The sequence below is a fragment of the Diadema setosum genome, chromosome 2 (genome assembly GCF_964275005.1).
Source record: "Diadema setosum chromosome 2, eeDiaSeto1, whole genome shotgun sequence".
Lineage (NCBI taxonomy): Eukaryota > Metazoa > Echinodermata > Echinoidea > Diadematoida > Diadematidae > Diadema > Diadema setosum.
The window spans coordinates 44,882,799-44,909,160 of NC_092686.1; the positions used below are offsets into that span (position 1 = coordinate 44,882,799).

At 38.6% G+C, this 26,362-nt stretch overlaps 1 protein-coding gene across 1 annotated transcript; it reads left to right on the forward strand.

Moving 5' to 3' along the window:
- The first annotated feature begins 930 nt into the window (after positions 1-930).
- On the forward strand, positions 931-25,303 carry LOC140246038 (coatomer subunit gamma-2-like). Its single transcript, XM_072325485.1, has 21 exons — positions 931-1,056; positions 1,719-1,765; positions 2,525-2,605; positions 3,118-3,189; positions 3,744-3,899; positions 4,851-4,943; positions 6,082-6,285; positions 7,399-7,439; positions 9,033-9,087; positions 10,852-10,998; positions 12,092-12,376; positions 12,724-12,967; positions 13,712-13,787; positions 15,160-15,263; positions 16,528-16,656; positions 17,956-18,021; positions 18,713-18,855; positions 19,600-19,768; positions 22,264-22,361; positions 22,996-23,131; positions 24,240-25,303. The coding sequence occupies exons 1-21, from the start codon at positions 1,023-1,025 to the stop codon at positions 24,467-24,469; spliced, it is 2,610 nt and encodes an 869-aa protein (XP_072181586.1). The 5' UTR covers positions 931-1,022; the 3' UTR covers positions 24,470-25,303.
- Positions 25,304-26,362: the final 1,059 nt, after the last annotated feature.

Here is a 26,362-nt window from a genome sequence, read left to right on the forward strand (position 1 = left end):
GCATAGCCAAAAAAGCCCGGCCTGATGAACTGAAGAGCTGAAGATGTTATGGAGGAGAGGTGCACTTGATGGTCTCGTCGTCGTTGTAGGCTGTTTCATTAGTCTTGCAGTGTCCAGTATAAATTTTCTCAGATCTAATAGATGAGGGTACGCGCATGTGGAACGGAACATTAAGCACCTGGTAGTGGCCTCTGCGAATCCTTGAATTTGGAGATAGAGTGTTGGATTGGATGTCTACAAGAAAATTCATGAAAGGCCCGGCCCTACAATTTATCTGGCATGTCGACTTCCGCTTTTTGTTTGTGTTTTTTTCACATCTTTATTGTACGTGTATTTTTGTGTGTGTCAAAAGGATTGTGTTGGCATAGGGTTGAGGCTGTAATATAGCACATAAAATGCATTGCTTGTTCTATCTAGAATTTGTACTCTTTGCCGTGTAAGAAAGAAGATAATGAAAATACCCCAAGTCAAACATGTCCATAGCGGCCACCCAAGGGAGACGAAAAAGGTGGCCATTATAGACAGGGTAGGTCTATGGCCTTTCTCTTGGAGGAAATTTCTTTTAGTGGCTGTATACGACAGGTGGCCGCCAAGGCAGGCTGGACAGCATTTTATTTTTATTCTATGAACTGCATAAGTGGTCATGGGATAGCATGAAACATGGGGTCTGCTGGGTTTCACACCGCCCCATGTTCTTGAACTCGCTCGACACTTGCACTCTCGACATGTCGAGAGTCACAGAGATCTTTGCGACACACCGACTGGCACTGGCGGCATACATTTATTTTGTACGTCTACGTGCGCGTCTTGAATGCGCTCTCCATTGCATGTGTAATGTACGTGTAAACCAATGCGACACGTAGAGATTCTTCATCGCAAGCGCTAGCCAGCCGGCCGCGCGTACCTGCGTGAAAGGAGTGACGTGGAAACCGGACAACCGAGCTCGACGAGGGATAGAAGGCGAAAGGCAGCTATAAATTCTGTCGAAGAAGCTCATATTGTCAACCACACCGTCAGTAATAATGTTGAGACGCGACAAAAAAGACGAAGAAGATGGTAAGGGTTGATTAACCATGGTTTCATAAATTTTGTATAGATGAGAAATTAGGTCTTATTGTTCGAAAGGACAAGTGTATGTGCATGTATTGTAAATGGTCCCATGTATTCAAAAGTGTGTGGTATTAATCCTCTTGTCTTTGCTACGGCTGTTTAAAAAAAAAGAAAAAAAAAGACTCTAAAGAAGGTTCTCTAAAATGATTCTAGACTCGTAATGAAGAGAGACGAGGCATTAGGAGTTATAAGCGTATAGACCTGTCTAAAGACACCTGCATGTTGCACGCACCTAAAATTACTATTTTAAAACTTAAAATTTACAAGACTGACGAGTTTACAATTAATAAATAGTCAAATAGATCTAAACAATCCTTGTCGAAAGTTGTTGATTTCATGGTTGTTAGGCAAGGGTATCAAGGCTAACGTTAGAAGCCTGCTACAGGTAGAAACCTATAAATTATGCTTTTGTGCATGGTCAAACCTGGGCACGGGAGGTCGAACTTTGGTGCGGATGCCAATAATTTAATTTAGTATTAGTAAATTAAATATGCAAAATTATCAAGGATTATGTTTAATCTAAAGTTCCACTATCGAGACTACAATCTGTAGAAGTGTAACCATCATGTTCATATGTCTGTATTTCTCTATTTGTTTTTGTCAAACAGGATCCAACCCATTCCAAAATTTGGATAGGAGTGCCGTACTCCAGGAAGTAAGTATGAAAACAATGGCAGTGCATCCATGATTTTGATTTTCTCCAATTAAGTCATGCTTATACAACTCAGTCTATTTTGAAGTCCCAGATAGATAGGCACCAGACTAAGATATTTAAAACTTGTACTGTAAAACACATTATTTTCGCGAATTGGAGCCGATGGCCTTTTTCACAGCATGAAATTTTTCGAGTGGCCTGTAACATTCAATGCATAGACTCTATATCATAGACAAGAATGCTCTCATGCATTCTGATTTCACAAATCTTGGCTCTCGTGAAATTAGCAAAATTAAAATGTACATGAACATTCCTTGTTTTACAGTACTTAATACAGTGACATTGTTATTACATACATGCTTATTGTGTGATTTGTGCAAAATTGGTGGAATACTTTTAGTAGTCATCAGTTGCAGGAGAGGGATTTGGGAATACTGTACTTTATTCACTAAAACTGTACATGTCCATGGTCAAAACTTTTCTGGACAATTTTTTGGAAGGTGGAGTGGTTGCTCACTGCACTGCTGTGACCATCATTCTTTCACATATTTCATATTTGTCATATTGATGGATTGTATGGAAACCATATGTGTGAATGAATATATAACAGAGAACTTGTAGTTGGAATTATTTTTGTTAAATCTTTTCTGTGTATCTCAAGTGTTACACATTTAGTGATGCGATGAAGGTATGCAAGTGTGCTAGCATCTCAGCACGGAAAGAACTTCTCACATGCAATTCATATCACTTTGCTATCAGGCTCGAACATTCAATGCTACGCCAATCAACCCTCGGAAATGCTGTCACATTCTCACCAAGATCATGTACATCATCATCCAGGTAAGTTAGCTTGAAGTCGTGCAAACGTGAGTGTGAGACTGGTCAGAACTTAAAATTGTAAATACTAATTGATGCTCAATGTTATTTATTTACACATAAATGTATGTCTGTCCTTTACACTTGAAAATTTACAAAGATTTGAAACCAAAATCAATATTAAATTGCCCTCTTAAATCATGTCATATAAATAACAAAAGATCAACAAAGAATTTCAAATCTTCAGAGAGCTTTACAATACTGTTAAAGGTCAGAAAATGAAGAATTATCAACCTGATGTCCAGGTAACAGACTGTTTTGCAGCAGTCTTCAGCATTTCTTTTCAATTCTGCAAAACAATCTTGTCAGTTTTGCATTGGATGTCTCATTACTTAACATTTTGATATTGTCATGTATGAGGTCAGGTATGAGGTCAAAACTCCTCCCTCCTCTAAGTCATATCATGTTTGCATGCTAAGTAGTGTGTGAGAGCCTTCAATCAGAGTATTGTGTATTTGTTTTTTCCATCGATTCAGGGAGAGCCTATCGGAACTATGGAGGCCACAGAGACCTTCTTTGCTATGACAAAGCTTTTTCAATCAAATGATGTGAGTATGCTTTGTGTGTGATCTTTAGCCAAAGATTCCTGTACTGTACATACTACAGTCAGATCAGCTGTGTTTATTTATGATATAGTAGAAGTGTACATGTTGTGATCATTCCATCTTTACCAAATACCTTTTCTAAGTTGTAAAGGTAGTATGCTGAGTGTTTACTATTATACTTTTTTGTTAAGGTATTTTGTAGAAGTTACCTGTTCATTGATAGCTTGAAACTATGATAGCTTTTTCAAATGTGGTGTACACATCATCAAATATGAAGATGAAAGTAAAAAGTTATCGTATATTAGATTCCTTGGTTGTGATTTATTGCTACATGAATGTTTTATTGAATCATATCAAGATGATATGAATCATGAGAGATAACATGAATCATGAATCATTTTAGTATCATGAATCATTTTATACTGTTACCTTAATAGCAATAATTATATCACAGTTCACATACTTAAGTGTATTGGTAATCACTGTTTGAAGCTGAAAAGAACACCATTTTGGTGGCATCCTTGAAATGGTGTTGATATTCCGTTGTCTCTGTGCAGGTCATGCTGCGGCGCATGGTCTACCTGGTCATCAAGGAGATGGCCAACTTGGCCGAAGACGTCATCATTGTCACTAGCAGCTTGACCAAGGACATGACCGGGAAGGAGGACCTCTATAGGGCAGCCGCCATCAGGGCCCTCTGCAAGATAACTGATGTGAGTCCATCTCAGCGCTGTCTGGCTTGGTAGAGGGAGGGCAGCTAGGATAGGTGTTGAGAATGGTATTTTGATAGGAGTTGAAGCGATTGTAATGTAAGCTGTCTGTCACGTGATTGATGGAGGGATTCAATGAATGAGTGTATTCTGTATCTCTCATGAAATTCAGTATATTTTCCTTGGAATATGACCATTTCCCCATGTTATGTAATCAAACATACTGGCTGCATGCTGAGCATTGAGACCAAAGAAGCTAGGTTTTGCTGAAGAGTATTACTTCTATGTGTAATTGTAAAGATTTACCTTTTAGGAAAAAAAAATGATGTATAGGAATTGGTTCATGTTAAGGTCTGTACATAGTGGATATTTGCCCCTTTTTACACATGGAAAGTCTGATTTCCAAAGTCTGATTCCATAGTGCTGGATAAAATTGAAATCAATTTGTGAATGACTCACCCCTCCTATCCAGAAACTTATTTTCTAATAACAAGATAAGTCTGTGTTGTGCATGGGTGTTCTCACATCCATCCTGAACATATTGAAAGTTGTCTCTTTAATTCATCTCTTTGATCTGTAGTAATAACATATTATACTACTAGTATATATTCTATATTTGCAGTTCTAAAAAGTATTTACAGCCTTCAAAATACTACTGCCTTCAAAATACTACTAGTATATATTCTATTTTTTGCAGTTTTAAAAAGTATTTACAGCCTTCAATGCGGAGAGAAGCATGAATATCAATATAATCAGTTGTAGTTTTGGTTCTTATTGATGATGATCTCTATGTCAATGTTATCATTTTCATTATTTAGTTACTATCATGCTCATATCACTCCGTCAGTAAATTTGCTGTGGAAAAGAAAAGAATCCCAAAGTCTCTTGTGCTCTGTTTTGTTTGCATGAAGGATGTTAAATATTATGCATTCTGTTACTGTTTGCTGTCCACAGAGCTCCATGCTTCAGGGAATTGAGCGCTACATGAAGCAGGCCATTGTAGACAAAGTGTCCAACGTGTCCAGTGCAGCCCTGTGCTCCTCACTGGTAAGTGGTCCAATCAGTCACTGCCCAGTGAACTGTAGTGGTAACATAGTATGTGTGGAATGTTTGATTTTGCTCTGTATGAAAAATTCTGAAAGTTACAGAGTCATCAATAAATTCAATTTAATTCAATTCAATTAGAAAATCAAAATGTACAGAAGATAATGGTAAGTTGTGGTTTAATGCAACTGATGATAATAAATGTACATAATCCATATTGTATGCTTTGTGTGTATTGTGACATGATTTGGTCTGACTACAGTAAATAATGCCCGTTTTTGTTGTTGTTGTCAAAGTTAAATGGCAAGCATTAAGACAAAACCATGGACTCACAGCTACACTGATGCCATAGCAAGCTTCAATACCATTTGAACTTATCAGTCATCAGGAAAGCATCCTTTTACCCCGAGATATAGATACCATTTGTGACCCGCTACAACAAAATGATCCTAAAGTCGGGCGAGGTCGATTATTTGAAAATTGCATGACACAATTCCCTAATCTTTCTGCTTTAAATTGATATATAACACGTCTTATAAAAATAATCGGCTGCGGAGATATCGATGTTTAAATGAGAGCATGTCAAGACGTCTGGGAAATCACTGTTTCGAGAAAAGCGCCCTAAAAGTTCTCCTTGCGACGCAATCACAATCAAGAGACACGCAAGTCAGTATTCATCTCCGGACAATAGAAGGTAAGCCCTAGCGACCTCCGAAATGCTCAGGCATAGCGCAACCCGCCCGCACGCACCAGTCGACTGGGCAGTGTGCGAGCTTCACGCTTCGGTTAGCGGCAAGCAGCAAGCTGACCAATGAGATCACTCTGGTTGTTGTTAGGGGCGGAGCCTATGTGTGGCGCTCAATCCAAATGTTCGAACCAGTTTCTGCTTCGTTGAAACGCCAAAAAACATGGCCCAGAAAAACGCTATTTTTTGGTCTTTCCTTTCATCATTTTGCTTCAAAATTTCGACAGATGATAGAAGACATGTCAGACTCTAATAATATGTCAAATTCAGAAAATCGTAATTTTTTACCAATTTTGATGCTCTAACTTCAAACTGGATTTTCACGGCTTCAACCGTGCGCGACTTTAGGACCATTTTGTTGTAGCGGGTCACATTTACTCTCTTTCTTCCCTGCAGCATCTGCTGAAGCACAGTCCAGATGTGGTCAAGCGTTGGGTCAACGAGGTTCAGGAGGCTGCGTCCAGCGACAACATCATGGTCCAGTACCATGCCCTGGGCCTCCTCTACCACTTGCGCAAGCATGACCGACTGGCTGCCTCCAAGATGGTCAGCAAGTACACCCGCGGTGGCCTGAAGTCCCCCTATGCTACCTGCCTGCTGGTGAGATACAGATCATCCCTCTTTTAGTGTGCAAAGGACGTGAAAGAAGTAAAATGGTTTCCGATTTGACATGATGTAAGGGGCCTCTTCTAAAAGATCCAAATGTCTGTTGGCATGCTTAAGTGCAGTCATGTTTGGTTCCTGATGTCAATGATTTGGGTGTGCACTGAAGGAAAGTGTACTGTATTATTATTGAGATGTATCCAGGGAATGTGTCATTGATTACATTGACATATAACATGGGGGATCTTGAAAAAAAAACCAAAAGCTCTCATGTTTTCAGTCTTTTGTCTTACTGTGAAGCTGAAGGCATTACACTTCTTGGCTGTAGATCCTTCTGAAGTACTTTTTACGCCTCCGCCATGAAGTGCCGGAGGCATTATTTTGTTCTTGATACCTAAATACCATACAGATAAATTTTATAGGTATTATACAGAAACAACAATATGTCCATATGACTTTGTAGGCATTAACTGATTCTATTGTATGTTTAGAACTTCCAACTAGGATGTTATGTCTGATTTATTTTATTTTCTCCATCGAAAAGGACTGTACATATTCTTTGAGTGAAATTTTCATAGTACATGTTTTGTGTGTACCATTTCCCATTATGTGAACCAATATGTTTTTCCAAGGATACATTTCAGTGCCACTACTATGTTTTTATTTTGTTGGCAGCTGTGTATGACGTGTATAAAGCCCAACTTTGAAAGATGAAAGTGTTGTCATAGAGGAATGATTTTAGAAGTATTGAACGTGGATCGAACCCAAAGGAATGGTAAGGGATGAAGATGCATTTTTATCAACAGCTAATAAATGTACCAGTCACAAACTCAGGTGCATGGATTTTTTTTTTTTTTTTTTAACAAATCAGTGGACATAGAAAATGTTGTACTCAACTACTGCTTAAGAACACTGCATTTTAATTAATGCAGCATTTGTAATTTGGCTACAATTTCTTTCCTAAACATGAGTGTATTGTTGATGCTTTCACTGCTAGATCACTCTGAATGGAGTAATCACCATAACAAATCAAATTGAAGATTAGAAAGAAGATGAATGGTCATCCCATAACATGTTGATGCAATTCAGTAATTTGTTGTCACCTTTCAGATTCGCATCGCAGCCAAGTTAATCGAAGATGAAGACTCTGGGTAAGTACTATGTGTATCTGTGCATCACAAAACAAACAAAAAGTCGCACCCCTTGATTTTACGTGAGGACTCAAAACAAGTGAAAGAAGTGAACATTTGAATTGAGTTACACATCATTTTAAAGCAAAGAATCTGCTCTTTCAGAATCTGTCCTTAACTAAAAATCCATGTCTGGCGACTTTTTGTATGGTTTTGTGATGCAGGGTCACATATACTATTCAGGGTGCATTGTAACTTTATTCAACTTAATCAAACTCTGGAATAGTTTTGTTGCAGAAATTACTGTGTTGTCCTCATTAACTTGGCCTCCCTTATTTTCACTGCCCATTCTGTATTTGGGAAAGATTAATGAAACTGGCGAAATGAATTTGATCACCACAAAACTTTCAAAAATATCAACTGTGGGACAGAAACTCTAGCTTTTGTGCTCTAAAACGTATTGCCAGTTTAATGATCAGGTATAGATTTAGCATTTTTATGTTTTTTATCATTCTGTAACCCCCCACCCCCCCCCCAAAAAAAAACAACAACAAACAAACAAGAAATGGTTTTATGATCATTGAAATCAAATGAAAGAGTAGCTTGTTTGCTAGATTGTTGTTTGTTTGTGTGTTTGTTATTCTTTCTTGTGAATGCTGATGAAATGTTAGTTATAATAATAATGATAAAATCATTATAAAGAAATGAAAACGTACTGAAATTTGGTTTCTGGGACATTGATTGTGATTAAAACATGGACATTAAAGAACAAGTTCACCTTCATAAACATAAGGATTGAGAGAATGCAGCAATATTAGTAGAACACATCAGTAAAAGTTTGAGGAAAATTAGACAATCGATGCAAAAGTTATGAATTTTTAAAATGTTTGTGTTGGAACCGCTGCATGAGGAGACTACTAAGGCTCGTGATGTCATATGAGTGCAACAGTATAAAGAATGTGTAAAGAAAATTCAACATATTTTCACTTTTTTCGCATAATAAAAGAGCACTTGACTTACCTCTTTCTAAAGGCAATGGGAATAATATTACCCATAACATATGTCAGTAACGAGTTGAGGGAATGTGTACTTTTTTCAAAAGATGAAATTTTGTGAAATTCTCTTTATATTTTCCTTATATTGTTGTACGCATGTGACATCATACACTGCAGTAGTCTTCTCATCCAGCAGTGACTGCACAAAAACTTCAAAAAATCATAACTTTTGAACGGATTGTCCGATTTTCCTCAAACTTTCAATGATGTGTTCTACTAATATTGCTACATTCTCTCAATCCTTATGTTAATGAAGGTGAACTTGTCCTTTAATATGCTCCAGAACTGTTCCTCATACTAGCCCTTAGGCCATTCTCAATTTTTCTTTCCATTGCTCATAGTTCTCCAACAATGGCCACATTTGATGTATTTATGATGTGAATAATAAAACTTAATGTTTTAATTGTATTTGCTGAATGTATGTATATTTTTATTCAAAATGGAATGAAAATAGCAAAAGATGTTAGAAATCAGATTCTTGCACTTTTTTTTTACGGGCAGAGGCATTATTTTTTTTTCAAAAACACTCATTTTAATACTCGTATGTCATTTGTTTCAGACATGACAGTCCACTCTTTGACTTCATCGAGAACTGTTTGAGACACAAGAGTGAGGTACAGTAATTCCATTCAACTTATTGTATCATAATTTGGAGTATTTTATCATATAATCTGAAGTATTTTATTATAGAGATGTGTTTTGTGTTTTCTGAGACATTTTAAAGCAATGGTGATCCAGCACATCGCCCTTGAAAATATCAAATTGCAATCATAATGATGTCAAGAAAGAGTTGATAAGCTGGTGGGATATCTTGACATAAAAGAACGTAGACACTATAGAGTGATCAGAATCTGCCAAACTCTAACAAGAATCAAATAAACATGATATATACAGTTGTATGAAGTGCCACCTCAGTTAAGAGAATAATAGTATAGTTAAGACAATGTTCTGCAGATTACCATTGACAATTATATTTAGTACCAGTTATTCTCTAGAAGTGTCCTCTTCTCTTTTTTTATGCCTCCGCCACGAAGTGGTGCCGGAGGCATTATGTTTTCGGGTTGTCCGTCTGTCCGTCTGTACGTCCGTCCGCTTTCGTTTACGCGATAACTTGAGTAATGTTGAATGGAATTTTACCAAACTTGGTCCAAGTATAAAGTGTGATGGGGCAATTACTTGATTAGATTTTGGGTGAAATTGGCCAAAGGCCAAAGGTCAAAGGTCAAGGTCAAATCATGAAATTGTATCTGTTTACGTGATAACTCAAGACTGGATCAAGCAAATTTCACCAAACTTTGTCCGAGGATGATGTATGGTGGGACAATTACTTGATTAATTTTTGAGTGAAATGGGACAGAGGTCAAAGGTCAAAGATCAAGGTCAAATCCTGAAATTCATCTGTTTACGTGATAACTCAAAACTGGATGAAGCAGCTTTCACCAAACTTGGTGCAAGGATGATGTATGATGGGGCAATTAGTTGAATAGATTTTAATGACATTGGCAAAAAAATGCTAAAATACTAAAAATGTTGCTATTTTCCCGATATCCATGCAATGCCCGAAGGTATTTTCTTGAAACTTAGTGTAGACATGTACTACTGCATAAAGATTCTCCAGAGAGAGTTTCATGTCATAAGGTCGAAGGTCAAAAGGTCAAAGGTTAGGTGAAAATGTTACAATTTCACTTTTCTCGCAAATGGTTCAATGTATCTTCATGGAACTTGGTGCATACGCATGTACTGATTGGCAGGGATTATCTAGGGAATTTAGGGGTCATGGGTCAATAGTCAGGGGTCAAAGGTCAAGGTCAACTCTTCAAAATTTTACTATTTCCCTCATTTACTAGTATATGCAATGCTTGCATTTATTATTTTTAAAACTTTATATACATGTATTACCTAATGGAGATTCTCTCGGAAATTTCCTGCCAGAAGGTCTAAGGTCAAAGGTTAAGGGTCAAGGCCAGGTTTAAATGCAAAAAAAAAAATCTATTTTATATTGTTATTACACTCTTTCTTCATACCTTGAAAATTACTCAATGCATAAACTTATAAAAGGGTCAGTCAGAAGTCAAGTAAAAATCCTCAATTCCCCAAATACATGTACCTGCACTCAATAGACAATTATAGCAGTTTTTTTTTACCTACTTCAAGGAAAGTGAACATTTAAGATATTTCTGACAAACCTGTCATTTCAATGCTTTGCCAGTTATGTGAAACTGTCTTCACACATTGTGAAGACATTGCACTATACACCTATTGGGCGAATCATGCATTATGGCGGATGCATCAGTCACCATAGCAACATTTCTAGTTTTTCTTTTTTTTTTTTTTTTGTACAAGTATTGTAGTTACTCATTCTTGGTGTTCATACACAGATGGTGATCTATGAGGCTGCCCATGCCATTGTGAACATGAAGAACACCACGTCCAGGGAGCTGAATCCAGCCGTGTCTGTCCTTCAGCTCTTCTTGAGTTCCCCAAAGCCCACTCTCCGCTTTGCCGCCACCAAGACTCTGAACAAGGTGTGAAACCTGAGCTGTGATTATCTGTCAGGGCAGGGCTTGTCATGAGCTTGTCTGTTGATGTGAGATTGGGTGGTGGCCCTAGTGAATGTGTGACAGGCCATATGGTCATAGAGATGTATTAGTGTTCAATTTCAGGAAACATCTGTCTTGGCAGGCACCCAACAGACAAAAAAGAAAAAGAAAAAGAAAAAAGGAGACTGGAAGCATGTGATCAATGATGTTTGTGTGTATATCAGAATTATTCATCAAAGCATGCTGTACTGACATTATACTGGTATCTCTTATTTCCTCTACATATTTGCTTTCATTTGTAAAACATTTGTGTATGTTTTGTTTGTTTGTTTGTTGTTGTTTTTTTGCACAGATATTCTAGCTCTCTGAAGCTGTAAATGGCAATTCATGTCATGGACATATTAAGATATTAATTGATATTTGCCATATTTGATAATTTCTGTCATATTTAGGCAATTTGAATACTACCTTGATCATGCAGACAAAATGATATGTTGACAGAGTGCTTGGATTTTCATAATGACCACAGATAATTTCAGTCAGGAGTTAAACCTTTTTTTTTTTCATTTGTGAGACTACCAGTTAAATGTAATCAAGAAGTGTGTCTGAATAGGGCTACAGCCTTTCATTGTTAGCTTGGAGGTTTTGACGTGCTGGTATTTAGCATGCTAGAAACTTGACCTTCTGGGGGGTGTTTCATCAACGCTTGTCAGCGCCGACAACTGTCGGCGCTGACCAATTTCAGCAAAATCCTTGGTTTTGATTGGCTGAGATGTTCTGGTCACTGACTGTTACTATGGTGATTCAAGCTGTCAGCGCTGACAAATGTTGATGAAACACCCCCAGATTTTGTGAAATGAATGTAGCCCTGTCTTATTGATCAAGAACATTACAAAGATTGCTGGAGGAATATTCAAATGCAGAAGACATTAATGTAAAATGCAGAGGTTGTGATGGTGTGTGAGTCTCCTAACCTCTTTCATTCCTTCCAAGTGGCAAAGGCATTGACAGTGTATGTAAGGAACGTGTCAATGGTACTGATGGAGTTAATAGAAAGTGATGCTTTGCCCCTTCACAGGTTGCCATGACCCACCCAGCTGCAGTCACCGCCTGCAACTTGGACCTGGAGAACCTGATCACCGATGTGAACCGCAGCATTGCCACCCTGGCCATCACCACCCTGCTGAAGACGGGCAGCGAGAGCAGCGTGGACCGCCTCATGAAGCAGATCGGCTCCTTCATGAACGACATCTCGGACGAGTTCAAGGTGGTGGTGGTGTCGGCCGTCCGGGCGCTGTGCGTCAAGTTTCCACGGAAACACGCCGTCATGATGAGCTTCCTCTCCTCAATGCTTCGAGATGAGGTGTGTGAAAGAAAAAATTATCTCTGCACTTTTGCATTTTTAGGGCAGAGTTGATTCCTATGCATTTATAGTAATATGTGATACAGTTGGGAAAAGAAAACATAACTCCGTAATATACCTCTCTAGTGAGAAATGAAATGGTTAATAAAAGATATTCTCAGAAAAGATGAAAGATGAGAAGTGTGACTTGATTGGGGATTATTTTTCAATTAATCTAGTATTGTAAATTTGTTTTGGCGATTCAGTACTGCTTATAATGTACTTGAGTATGTGTTTGATCTGCAAAGTCTGGAAGCCCCGAATACCAGATGTCATGACTGTTTGCTTTGAACATGTGTACATTCCAGGGTGGCTTTGAGTACAAGCGAACCATTGTCGACAGCCTCATCGCCATCATTGAGGAGAACCCTGACAGCAAGGAGGCGGGGCTGGCCCACCTCTGTGAGTTCATTGAAGACTGCGAGCACACCTCCCTGGCCACTCGCATCCTCCACCTGCTGGGACGGGAGGGGCCCCGCTCTGCCACGCCCGCCAAGTACATCCGCTTCATCTACAACAGAGTCATTCTGGAGAATGCTGCCATCAGGGCTGGTGAGTGATGTACCATTACAGGTCCCGTTTCATACAGCTTTTTACTAAATTCACAGTTTCCATGCAGCTACTAGGCAACACGGAGTCACCTATGATTATTTACTCTATACCATGCCAAATGTAATTATTTCAGAATACAATAATTGTAAACCTTTTCAGGCAACATGCCCCAGGTTTTCCTAATATGACCACTCTATACATCGTCATCATCACATAGAGAGTTGTGTTCTGCTATTAAACTGAGTATGGCACTGTGGGGGAAAGGAGCTATGTATCTATGTCTTGGCTCCAAATATCATTTTGCGTGCATTTGCTTCACTATGGTTAGGCTTGTACATTTGCGATGACTGTTTGTTTTGTATAATTACATGGGTGAGTCTTCTTAAAGGTTGGCCTGACTTTGAATACATTTGGAAATCCCCATAACACTTTGGGAAATGCTCACACAACAGGATTTTGTGAGTAGCCCCATTCGGAGAAGGATATCGGGTTTCTACAGACTTCTTTCAGCCAACCTCCCAAGTCTATGTGTAGGATTCATACCATAATTCACCTCAGTGCACATAATTCACTGATAGGCAATTCTGTTTTAGCAGGCCTGTGCTAGTCACAGTTTTTTAATACACTATGATAGGCAACAAATGAAGATTAATTCAATCAGAGAACCATTATCTTTGCTGATTGATTCCCTGTAATGTAGAGAGTGTATTGGATGATTATTTTAATATCTGTTTTTCCCTCCAGCTGCTGTGAGTTCTCTGGCTAAGTTTGGGGCTCACTGTGAGGACCTGCTACCCAGCATCGTCGTGCTGCTGGAGAGGTGAGCCTTGTGATATCACCATTCTAATGTCATCAAACTTAAAGGTCCTGTTTACCTTTGGGAGCAGTGATTTAAAAAATATTCAAAATATCACATTTGATGCATATGTGTAGACCTATTGTATCACAAAACATCCTACCACATGAAATTTTTGCAATAACGCCTAGAATAAAAGGAGATATCAGTATTTTTCTCAATAAACCGTAACTGTAGACGGTTTAGTCTGGAAACATTTTTGTTCGAAATATTATTCACATTTTGTGTATTCAACAATACTTAACATCGATTATATGGATTCAGACTTTTACAGTGGTTGTTTCTATCCCTAACTTACATTTTAGAAGTATTTTAGAGCACTAATGCTGGGTTTTTGTTTCATCTGCAAATGGTAAATTATGCCTTTAAAACTTTCTTCACTTGTGCATTCTTTAAAACATCATCAGCCCCTACCTCCAACCCCCATTGCCCCCACTACCCTCTAGGTGAAGTCACGTTCTGACTCTCACAGCTGTTAAAAAAAAATTATGGTGAATTTACCTGTGTGCTGTGACACGTCAGTGAATAAATGTCAACAGTCAGGTACACTTCCTTACCACTGTCAGTCCATTTATTTTATAAATGCTTTTAATCTTCAGAAGGAAGGATGTAACTACCCCCAAAATATATATATATTTTTTAAAATGAAGAATATGTGGTTTATTTGAGTTGTTTTAGGATGGTCCACTATCACTAATATTGGCAATCAGTGATAATTAAAACTACCGACGAGGTTGTCAACTGGAATTTTTTTGAATTAATATTTAGTATGGTTTTCTTTATCCAAAATAAGAGAATACATTTTCTGAAATACATGAAAGTGCCACCAAATCTCTCTCATCCTGCAAGAGGCTCCTTGAAAACTGAAATTTCTCTTCAAGTCCTGTACAAGCGAATACAAAAACCTCTTTGACTTGGGTATAATTTTGGCCTATGGAGTTGTAGGTGATGCACAAGTATCTTCCCGATTGCTCTATCTTTGCAATCTCCCTGACTTTGATGTGGGAATGTTGGCAGCCCTGTATAATATAGCACGCCAACTATTGCAATTTGTTCACTTCGAAATAAAACATGTTCTGAAGTGTCATATAAATGTATAGTTGACTATGCAAAGGTTGGCAACCCTGCACGGAAGACTTTTGCATTTGACCAAGATCTGATATTTGTATACAACATCCATCAATACATTGGGCTATATTATGGTAGATGAGAGTGTAAATATTCTACCTAGGGATAGAACATTTTACCATTCCAGGTATCCCAATTCCAGTCTGATGCGTTCCAATGCATGGCTGGGTTGAGGTCTATAGCTAATACTTTATCCACGACTCCTCAGATCCCTGCTTGACTCTGATGACGAGGTCAGAGACAGGGCCACATTCTACCTGAGTGTCTTGAAGGAAGGCCAGAAGGCTCTCAACTCAGCTTACATCCTGAATGGTGAGATCTCATCTTTGATTCTTACGGCACCGGATTAATCTTTGCCCCATCGGTAGTACCTGTGAAACAATATGAAAGTCATAAAGACTGACATTGATTTGAAGGATACTGTATACACCATATACATAGCGAATCAAATTTTTCGAGAATTGGGACTTCCTGCCAATTTCACAAGTGGTTAAATTCCTGATCATGGAGTTCAGTCCTGAATGGAGAAATGTGTTTGTGCACGTCACATTCATGTCAGGATCAGTTAAATATTTTTGTGTGTCTTCAAATCAGAAATAGCACCTGACTCGTGAAAATCACAAAAATAGAAACCTCGCAAAATATTTGGTGTATGTAGTAATGTAGGGCTTGGGTTCGTTCAGTCTCCTGGCGGACTTGTAGCACAACACAGACCAGCACACCAGTTGATCCACTGAGATTGCTTTCTTTGCACAAACTAACGCATCATTCAGTCGATGAAGCATATGTACTACTGTGGTGAATTTCCCTTACAAAATATTTTGGTCTAAACAAGAAAATCATGGCTGTGTTGTAATAGCTACAGAGGGCTCGTTTTTGTTTGTTTGTTTTTTCTTAAATAAATCTCTTCAATAACATTGCTAATGTATGCCAGTAACTTCAAATGAAGAGATCAGAATACGACAACTGAGTGGATTTAGAGTGGCACAGGTGGTTTTCTTGTGTTATTGGATATACTGAGACATCTTATTGTTTTTGAAATAGTTTGTAACAAACATATCAGGAGTAAAACCTTTTCATAGCATTGCTGTTGCAAAGACAATAACTGCAAAGACAATAAATGCATGTGCCAGCAATTCCTCTGAAAGCATCCCCCAATCTGCTGGTCAGAAATCCCATACAGCTCGGGGCTTCAGGAATAGGTGGGAACTGTGGAAGAAAAACTTTCTAGGGCTAGCTCCCTTGATGAGGACATGTTCATTTGTCATATCGTAGCAAAAACCAAAATAGTTGTTAAACACTGATCAAGAACGATTGTATGGGGTGCTCAGAAACCAAAAGGAGCTGTAGCTAGTCACCAAGCAAAGTTTCACAAAACTCCTAGAAATACTTTGTTTGATAGTGTGGAACTTTAGCCTGTATGTATGTATGTATGTATGTATGTATGTATGTATGTATGTATGTATGTATGTATGTATGTATGTGTGTGTGTATGTCTTTCATACACAGTGTATGACATTCCTGGCATTCCTGACTTTCTTGGCATTCTGTTGACCATTGTTTCCCTCCCACCCAGGTCTTAGCGTGTCCATCCCAGGGCTGGAGAAGGCTCTCCACCACTATACCCTGGCCCCTTCAGAGATGGCCTTTGATATCAAGACAGTTCCCATTGAGACCCAACCAATGACGGAGCAAAAGGCTGTCTGTAAGTCTCAGTCCAGCTCTGGGAATGCACATGGTGTAGTGTGAGGGGGCTGTAATCAAGTGTTACAAAGTAGAAATAACTATTTATGTTGATAATACCTGTCAGGTTGACAAAGTTATCATTTTCAGTCACAACCAAAAAAAAAAAAAAAAAAATCATGGGGGGGGGGGGGATCAATCATATGCACATCATGCTTGACCTTACCTGTGGAATCAGTTGCCTCAAGCTATCCAAATACATTTTGAATGTTGACTGTTTTAAAGCTGCTCTCAAGACTCATTTGTTTGAAACTGCTTTCCAGTAGATTTATAAGTAGATTATGTAATTTCTTATATGTGCTTGTGAATGATTTTTGTATTTCATAATTCATTTTTTCTCACTGCGCCTTGAGCACAGTAGTCATGTGGAATTGGTGCATTCTAAGTACCCCGTATTACTATTATTATTATTACATGGTGGTACAGGAAGCAGTGGCCTCAAAGTTATCTATCCATCCATCTATTCATTGATATCTCTCATAATGATGAAAGCTGAAAACAAATTGTAATACCTTTAAAACTTGGCCTATGAGTCATGTGTATTCATACAAAGGTAAACTGATTAAGTTTTGGGCCAGGTGTTGGAAAATAATCTATCTGGGTCAAGTTCAAGAAACCTTAATGTTTACAACTGAAGCAATGATCCAAGAAACCCCCACATGGCATTCAACAAAACTGGAAACTGACTTAGTGTAATTGGGCAATGTGCCCTAGAAGTTGACCCCTATGATGAATGAGTCATCCTAAATGAAGTCACAGATACAGCTAGACTAGCATGTTAGAGTGGTACAGAATGCCACATCATTTTACACTGTCATGTTGCATGTTGCCAAACCCTCTTGCTGAATATCTGCTCACACATGTAACAAACGAGAACAAGCCAAGCCAGAATCAATTGTACATGGAACAACGTGTGCACATATGAAATTGAAAAGTACTCTCTTACCCAGAGTAGAAAATAAAACAGCTACAACACACTCACCAACAAGCACTTACAAACTTTTGTCTTTGTTTTACTTTGCTTCTTTAAAGAAAGGATATTTGTTTAGAATGGCTATGTTGTGAACATAAGATCATGATTTCATACACTACAGGTGGTTATCACATTTCCATGCTTTGAAATGTAAATGATTGCCTTCATAGTTTTATGAAAAACTATTGTGTACAATGATTGTAAAGATATAGACATTACCTTTGTTTTTTTAATTTTTTTATGAATTCTACCCTGTTTTCATCACCACTTTGGCTTTGTTTCATGCAGCTGATATCGCTCCAGCAGCTACCAAGCAAGAGAAGCTTGCACCTCCCACTCAGGATATCTATGCAGGTAGGTGGGGTGGTATTAAGGTGTAAACAATCTTGATCCATGTGATGATAGTACAGTAGACTACCGTTATAACAAAGTGTTTGGGACTGACAGTTTTCTTTCGTTATATATCAAAATTTTGTTGTAACTGAACAAATAAACATTAGAAAACTTAGAGCTGATAATGTTGGAGCCAAAATTTTTACTTCGTTGTAACCGGAATTTCGTTATAATAGTGTTTGTTATCACGGGAGTACACTGTATAAAGATGGTTATCTTTTAATCATTTATGACAATGTTGTGTTATTTATTCAGTATTTACCTGCCAAAGACTCCTCATACCAGCTGTAGTCTTAATTTGTTGACCTCGTCTTGAATAAAGTGAGAGCATCTGGTTACTTTCAAGTAGTTCAAGTAGTTAGATGCTTTCTTTTCTGAGAAGATAGATAATATCATCAGTACATGTACACTGTTTGAATTTCATGCGTGAATTATGTAGTTTAAGAACACATTTGCACAGTACAAATTATAGTAAAATTTTGGTATTATGAAAAATGTGAAACAAACAAGAAGAAAGAGAAAAGCAGATGTAATCACCCATCATCCATCTTGCTTTTGAGGGCCTTTATATCTCAAATCATAAGGGTATGATTATGATGTCGTCTTTCCTAATCACTCCTTTTTGTGTGTGTGTGCATGCTGTGTTTTGTAGATCAACTGCGAGCTATACCGGAGATAGCTGCCCTGGGGGCACTCTTCAAGTCGTCTTCAAAGCCGGCAGAGCTGACTGAATCAGAGACAGAGTACATGGTCAGATGCATCAAACACACATTCCCTGAGCACATTGTGTTCCAGGTAAGTGGGCAGGAAATGTCTAAGTGTCAACAACCCCTTTTAGTGGTTAAAAATGTGAGTGGGGCGTCGATGGCAGGTATTGATTACAACTTACAAGGAAATCTGGCTAGACTGTGATGACATGAACTCTTGTCTATTCTTGGCTGTTTGCATCTTTAGGTGATGCCATAGGTTTCAGTTTCTGTGTACCATCCTAGGGGTATGATCATATGTCGGTGACACTCTTACATAGTAAGAGTAATTTGAGCACTGTACATGCCTCTGAACCAAGTATCTCAGGTTAAAGCAATGCACATATGACTATTCTTACAAAATTTCTGCCATGTTCCACCCAAACTCAAACTTTCATATCCCAAACACTGAATAAAATAAACCTATGCATTTTACATGCAATGCATCCTGGGCACTTGTATCTGTTGCCCTTGAGTAAATTGAAAAAAGAAAGAAAGAAAGAGATTTGAGAGTTTTGCAAGTGATGAGAATTCAGTCTCTTCATCTGATAGTAATAATGATGATGATGATGATAATAACAATCAATATGTATATAGTGCCTTTTCAAAATGGATTCAAAGCACTCAAACAATTACAACAACACAGAAATCAACAATATATTTTATATTTTTATAAAGAACAAAACAGACAAGCAGTGACATTAAATGTGTTGTGATCACTAACAAACTATATCATTGGAATTTAATCAAAACTAATAAGAAGTTTTTCTTTTTTATCTGCCCTCCTTTTCAGTTTGACTGCACCAACACCTTGAACGACCAGCAGCTGGAGAACGTGACGGTCCAGATGGAGTCCTCAGAGGACTTTGAGGTCGTTGGCTACATCCCTGCCCCCATCCTGAAGTACAACCAACCTGGCACCACCTACACCATCGTACAGCTGCCTGAAGATTCCTCAGATGGTGAGTTTGTGTCCTTGTAACCCTTAAAGGGACATTCCAGACGATTTTCATAATTTCACATCATGTAGTACATAAATCGACAACTGCATGTATAGATTTGTGGAATTAATTGTGGTTCTTGATCAGAGAAACAATACTTTGAAAAACCTTAAACAAATTACACTGAACAAGGATGATGACATAGGAGGTTCACATATTTCAGAAATGAGGCAGTGTAATTCCATTACAATATCGCTTGCTTGCGAGTTCACCTGTGTATAATCTATGCATGCCTTCTTCTTTTGTTCTGCCTCCTTGATCCCCAACTCATGCATACTTATGGTGACTCTGCCATGTCATCATCCTTGTTCATTGCAATTTGTTCTAAATTTTGAAAATATTCTTATTCTTCATCCCAGTTATCATAAATTCTGAAACTCTGTCCTCAGTATAACTAATTTATAGTTGTTCAAATGCAAAAATCTGAAAATCATCTGGAGGTCTCCTTTAATGAGTGAGCCCAGGCACTGAGCTGTAATTTGCCTAAGCATTTCCGGCTTACCGTTCACTTGCGTGGTAATCCCCCTAACCTTTACCTTGACATGTTCATCAGTTAAGACAGATCTGTGATACATGTTATTCAGAGTGAATGCAATGTGACTTTCTGTTACAGTGGGTGTCAATATAAAGAAACCTTTACCCCAGGACAAGTTTCTTCATTGCTACTTGGTCTAATATCAGATGGACTGCTTCCCAGTTCATCTAACACCACTCTGGCTAAACTCATTTTTGGTCTATTATTAATTTTGTGTAATGCCCAGTTTGGCTAATGATTTTTTTTGTCTAATAATCAGATGGTCGAATTGCAATTTTGTCTCTTTGGATTTTTTCTCAATTTGTCTAATAAAGAATACGTATAAAGACGAAGTGGGAATTGCCTATATGGAAGTAGACCAACTGGTAATGAGGCTTAGTGGCAATTGGACTAAATGGTCATTAGACAAACCTGTTGTAGATGAAGCAGCATTAGACCATGTGGGTTGAGACTAAATGGCTGTTAGACAAAGTGGGAGTAGACCAAGTGATAGATCACTGTTTCTTTTACCTCTCTGCAGGGGGACAGGCATGCCTACACACAATTGTTTGACAATATTTTGGAGGCGGGATTAGAGATGTGATTTTGATAGATGTGTGACATTCTGAAGAGGTGTTAAATTCAGTGAAATTGGATTTCATCACTCACATGTATATTTTGATCATCATAAAGGCATGGCTGATGATAGACCTTTCTGTTTGTATGCAGGGCTGAACATGTATTCCTCATTGTCTGTAGTTGTGGGATGTCTGTTGCTGCGATTATGCAGCTTTGTTCTGAGACTTCCCTATGGAATCAGTTGCCTCAAGCTATCCGTTACATTTCGAATGTTGACTCCTTTAAAGTTGCCCTCAAGACTGATTTTTTCGTAACCGCCTTCCAGTAGAATTGTATATGTGACCCTGCACCACGAAACGAACAAAAAGTCGCCAGACATGAATTTTTAGTTAAGACCATATTCTGAAAGAGCAGACTTTTAAGCTTTAAAATGATGTATAACTCAAATCAAATGGACTCTCCTAACCTATCTAAATATTGGAAAGAAAGCACAAACTCAGGAAAAGTGTGAACTGAGAAAAGAGGCTCTTAAGTACAGTGTCTATTCAAGCACTTAATCTTTACCAAGCCATGCTGGCTGTGCGATGAATGGGACAAAAACAGGAAGTAAACCACCTGAGTAACAACAACGAAGGGATTATCAGATTAAACTAAAATTAAGCATGCCTCATTAACACATTCTGTCCATAATTAATGCCAACTTTCAAAGCAGTAGCATTATCCTTTCAAGAGTTATTAGAGTTAAAAGTGAAGAGTGTGTGCAAGGTATATCAGAAATGAAAAAGGGACTCTAAAGACACACCTAATCACACTATTTTACCAAAAATGTTCGAGATAAACTGTTAAAAAACACACTTTCCCGCCCGTTTTATGATCCCAAATTTTAGCATAACGTAGCAGAAGACTTGCTCTTTCAGAAAATGTGGAAAAGTCAAGATCAGCTAGGTTGACCCATTTCACTTATTTGCAGTTCTCACGCAAAATCACTTTTTGTTCGTTTTGTGATGCACGGTCACATATTATGTTTGTTTTTTTTTTCATCATTATTGTTTCATTCATTTTTGTATTATCATTATTGTTGTTGTTGTTGTTATTATTATTATTATTATTATTATTATTATTATTATTATTATTATTATTATTATTATTATTATTATCATTATTATTATTATTATTATTATTATTATTATTATTATTATTATTATTATTATCATTATTATTATTATTATCATTATTATTATTATTATTATTATTATTATTATTATTATTATTATTATTATCATTATTATTATTATTATTATTATTATTATTATCATTATTATTATTATTATTGTTCTTATTATGTCCATTTCTTTTATCGCAGTGTCTGGAGCTTTCAGCAACACCCTCAAGTTTACGGTGAAGGACTGTGATCCAAACACAGGGGAGCCTGATGAGGAGGGATATGAAGATGAATATGTGGTGAGTACTTTTGTCTTCCCTTTCCAGAGAATAGATAGCCATGACATGTTAATTAAGGACGTTCATATCATCAGTTTTCAGGCAGTTGAAAGAGAACACAGTAATCACAGTTTCATATTGTTTGTGTGAAGATTTAGATTGGTCTTGTAAATACGAGTCATATGACAAAACGCAGTATGCAGAGCAAGCCATTTGAAAATGCTGAGCATTATATAATCTGCGCATTTGATAGGACTTGCACTATGAAAGCGTCAAATGGAATCACATACTGTAAAAGTGGACATTTTCGCGGTGTTCATATTTTCGTGCATTTCGCGCAACCAGAAACTAGCGCAAAAATAAAAGCACGCGAATATTTTTGCTTGCCATATGTGCCTGTGCGTGATGTCTTGATTCCACGGAATTAAAAACACGCGAAACTCTTCCGACCCGGCCAAGCGCGAAAAATTAGTCACGCCAAAATATCCACTTTTACAGTATTTTGTCAGTAGACTTGTACAAAGTGACATAGTGAAAGTGCTGCATTCAGTGTTCTTCACAGAAACTATGTAGCAACTTTATGCATGTGAAAAGTGTGAGATACCACTGTTGACCTTTGACACCCCCCCCCCCCCATCTGATTCTATCTTGGCAGCTTGAGGACACAGAGGTGGCACTGTCTGACCACATCCAGAAGGTGCTCAAGCCCAACTTCCTGGCCTCTTGGGAGGAGGTGGGGGATGAGAACGAGATGGAGGAGACCTACGGCTTGTCCTCCAAGAGTCTTGAAGGTAGGTGGTATCCGTCAGGTTGTCATGGGCAACCCTTCCACAAAAAGATACAGATTTTGTTTTAGAGTACACCAGGAAGATTCAGTTGGATCACGGATACATGTCATTTTCAGTAGTGATATGGGAATGGTGTGATTTAGTGGAGAGTCTTCTGGGCTCATACTCGACTCGTAGTTTGATTCCTGTGTCATGTTTGCATCCTTTAGACCAATAGTTTTATCTCCATTGTCTGTCCTGACTGTGGTGTAATTGATTGAGACCTGGCAATGATAGAGGTGATGTTAATGGCAGGAAGATTCTCATTGCCTGTTTGAACAGACAAAAACTATTTTAACCCATTGAGGATGGGCTGATTTTGCTACAACAAGCATTTCTGACAGACACTTGCCCGAGAACACTCGGGACTCGTCCTCAACAGGTTAATAGCAGGGTGGTAAAATTAGCTGAACACAGAAACTGAGTATGTGGGATGGAGATGAAATGTTTGTGTTAAAGGACAAGTTCACCTTCATAGACATGTAGATTGAGTGATTGCAGCAATATCAGTAGAACACATCAGTGAGAGTTTGAAGAAAATTGGACAATCCGTTCAAAAGTTATGAATTTTTAAAAATTTTGCTCAGTCACTGCTGGATGAGAAGACTACTACAGCTTGTGATGTCACATGTCACAAGAACACTTGGCTTGCCTCTTTCAGAAGGCAGGGGAGATAATATTACCTTTGAAATATGTCAGTGACAAGTCAAGTAAATGTGCACTTTATTTTTTAAAAAGTACAATTTTGTGAAATTCCCCTTATATTTTCCTTATATCGTTGTATGCATGTTACATCATACACTGTAGTAGTCTTCTAATTTAGCAGTGACTGCACAGATACTTGAAAAATTCATAACTTTTGAACGGATTGCCAGATTTTCCTCAAACTCTCACTGATATGTTCTTTCTAATATTGCTGCATTCACTCAATTCACATACAGTGTACATATGAAGGTGGACTTGTCCTTTAAATCATATTAGATGTAGGGAAGGATGGCATTTCTCCAGCATATCTAGTATTAAATAGTGTCATCACTCAGTTTCCCTCGCAATCCTCAATGTTGACTTACAGAAGCTGTCAAGGACATCGTTTCCTTCCTGGGCATGCAGCCGTGTGAACGCTCGGACAAGGTGAACGAGAACAAGAGCTCCCACACTCTCTACCTAGCCGGAGTGTTCCGAGGCGGCCACGACACACTGGTACGGGCGCGTCTGGCTCTGCAGGATACTGTTACCATGCACATCACTGTGCGAAGCGCGGATGCGGGTGTCAGCGAACTAATTGCCTCATCGGTGGGCTAGGCGGAGACAGGTGGAGATTAGTGAGACAAGCTACGATAGAGCAAGAAATATCTATACCCGTGTACACAAAATGTATTTTGCACATCATATTGTTCCTCCAGGTATGACTGTGTACCTGCATTTATGTAGACTATTATCAGTTTCGTGAAGTTGATTCTTTGATTGGTAGTGACGGTATAAAGTAATTTGAAATGTTGAACTTCAAACAGCTGGCAGTACAATGTTAAGTAAGGGAATTCTCATATTTGCTATATTAGTTTGTTTTGATAGCTTAAGCATTCTTTTAAAGACTTTGCCAGGAACCATGTGTGACCTTTTAACACCTACTAGGAAGGACATGGTAAATTATCCCCAGACAGATTTGTACCAGATCAACCAGTATTCATGCATCATAGTAGTGGGGGAAGAGAAATGTGACATTTTATGTAGTCTTGGCATATCTTTGCTGTTATGACCGTTCTATCATTGATATTGCATGCTCCTTCCACCAAAGGGGTCACAATCAGGTCAGTGTTCCCGAGTATCTCAAACTCACAGGGAGACATGCTGGTAAGTCTCCAAAAAAAGGCTGGGTCTATAAACAAACTGGTGGCAAAATGCCAGGTGGAGGTGACCGTGACGTAAACCCCAAGAGAAACCAGACAGTTTTCAAGGAGATGAAAAGGAAGCCATAGCGATCTATCACCTACTACATTTGTCGCCCTTGAATTACCAAGTCTGCTCACTGTGTCAAGTGACTTAAGCTATACTATTATTTCAAGTACATTTTTAGCTCACCTGAGCCGAAGGCTCAAGTGAGCTATTGCGATCGCTCTTTGTCCGGCGTCCGGCGTGCGTCGTGCGTCGTTCCGTCATCTGTGGTCCGTTGTGCGTAAACTTTTTACATTTTGATCTTCTTCTTGAGAACCCCTTGACCGATTTTCACCAAACTTGGCAGGTAGCATCCCTAGGGGGATAGGATCTCAATTTGTTCAATCGGGCACCATACCCCACCTGGGAGGGCCCCAGTGGGGCCCAAACCTACACCCCCCCCCCCCCCCAAATTAAGGAATCTTAAAAAATCTTCTTCTCTAGAACCAGAAGTGATGGAGCTAAGTTAATACTATGAATTAGTATATTGATGACTAGTTTCACGTTTGTTCATGGCGGAATCAGGGATGCCCCCCTTGGGACCCAGGGGAGGGGGGTGGGGAGGGGTCCTAATGGTGCCCAAATTGTACATTTTCATCTTTTTCTTGAAAATGCCATTATGAATTTTCACAAAGTTGGCAGGTAGCATCCCTTGGGGGAGAGAATCTCATTCCCATCAAATGGGCACCATGCCCCACCTGGGGGGCCCCAGGGGGCCTAAATTTGGACCGAAACTGTAAATTTTCATCTTTTTCTTGAAAACGCTATCACGAATTTTCACCAAACTTGGCAGGTAGCATTCCTAGGGGGATAGAATCTCAATTCCCTCAAATGGGCACCATGCCCCTCCTAGGGGCCCCAGGGGTCCCCCCCCCCCCTTCCTATAAGGAATCTTTACAGATTTTCTCTGGAACCAGAAGTGATTGAGCTAAGTTGATACAATGAGTCAGTATATTGATGACTGTTGTTTCAAGTTTGTTCATGGGAAAATCAGGGGTGCCCTACCCCCACCCCCTCCTTCCACCCCCTTGGGACCCAAGGAAGCGGGATGGGATGGGGGGGGGGGGGGTCCAAATGCAGGCCTAAATTTTCATCTTCTTGCTGAAAACAACATAATGGATTTTCACCAAACTTGGCAAGTAGCATTCCCATGGGGATAAGATTTCAAAGTGTTTGAATGGGCACCATGCTTTCCTTGGGGACCACAGGGGGTCCAAACCTCCTAAATTAATGAATATTCAATAATATTTTTCTCTAGTTCTA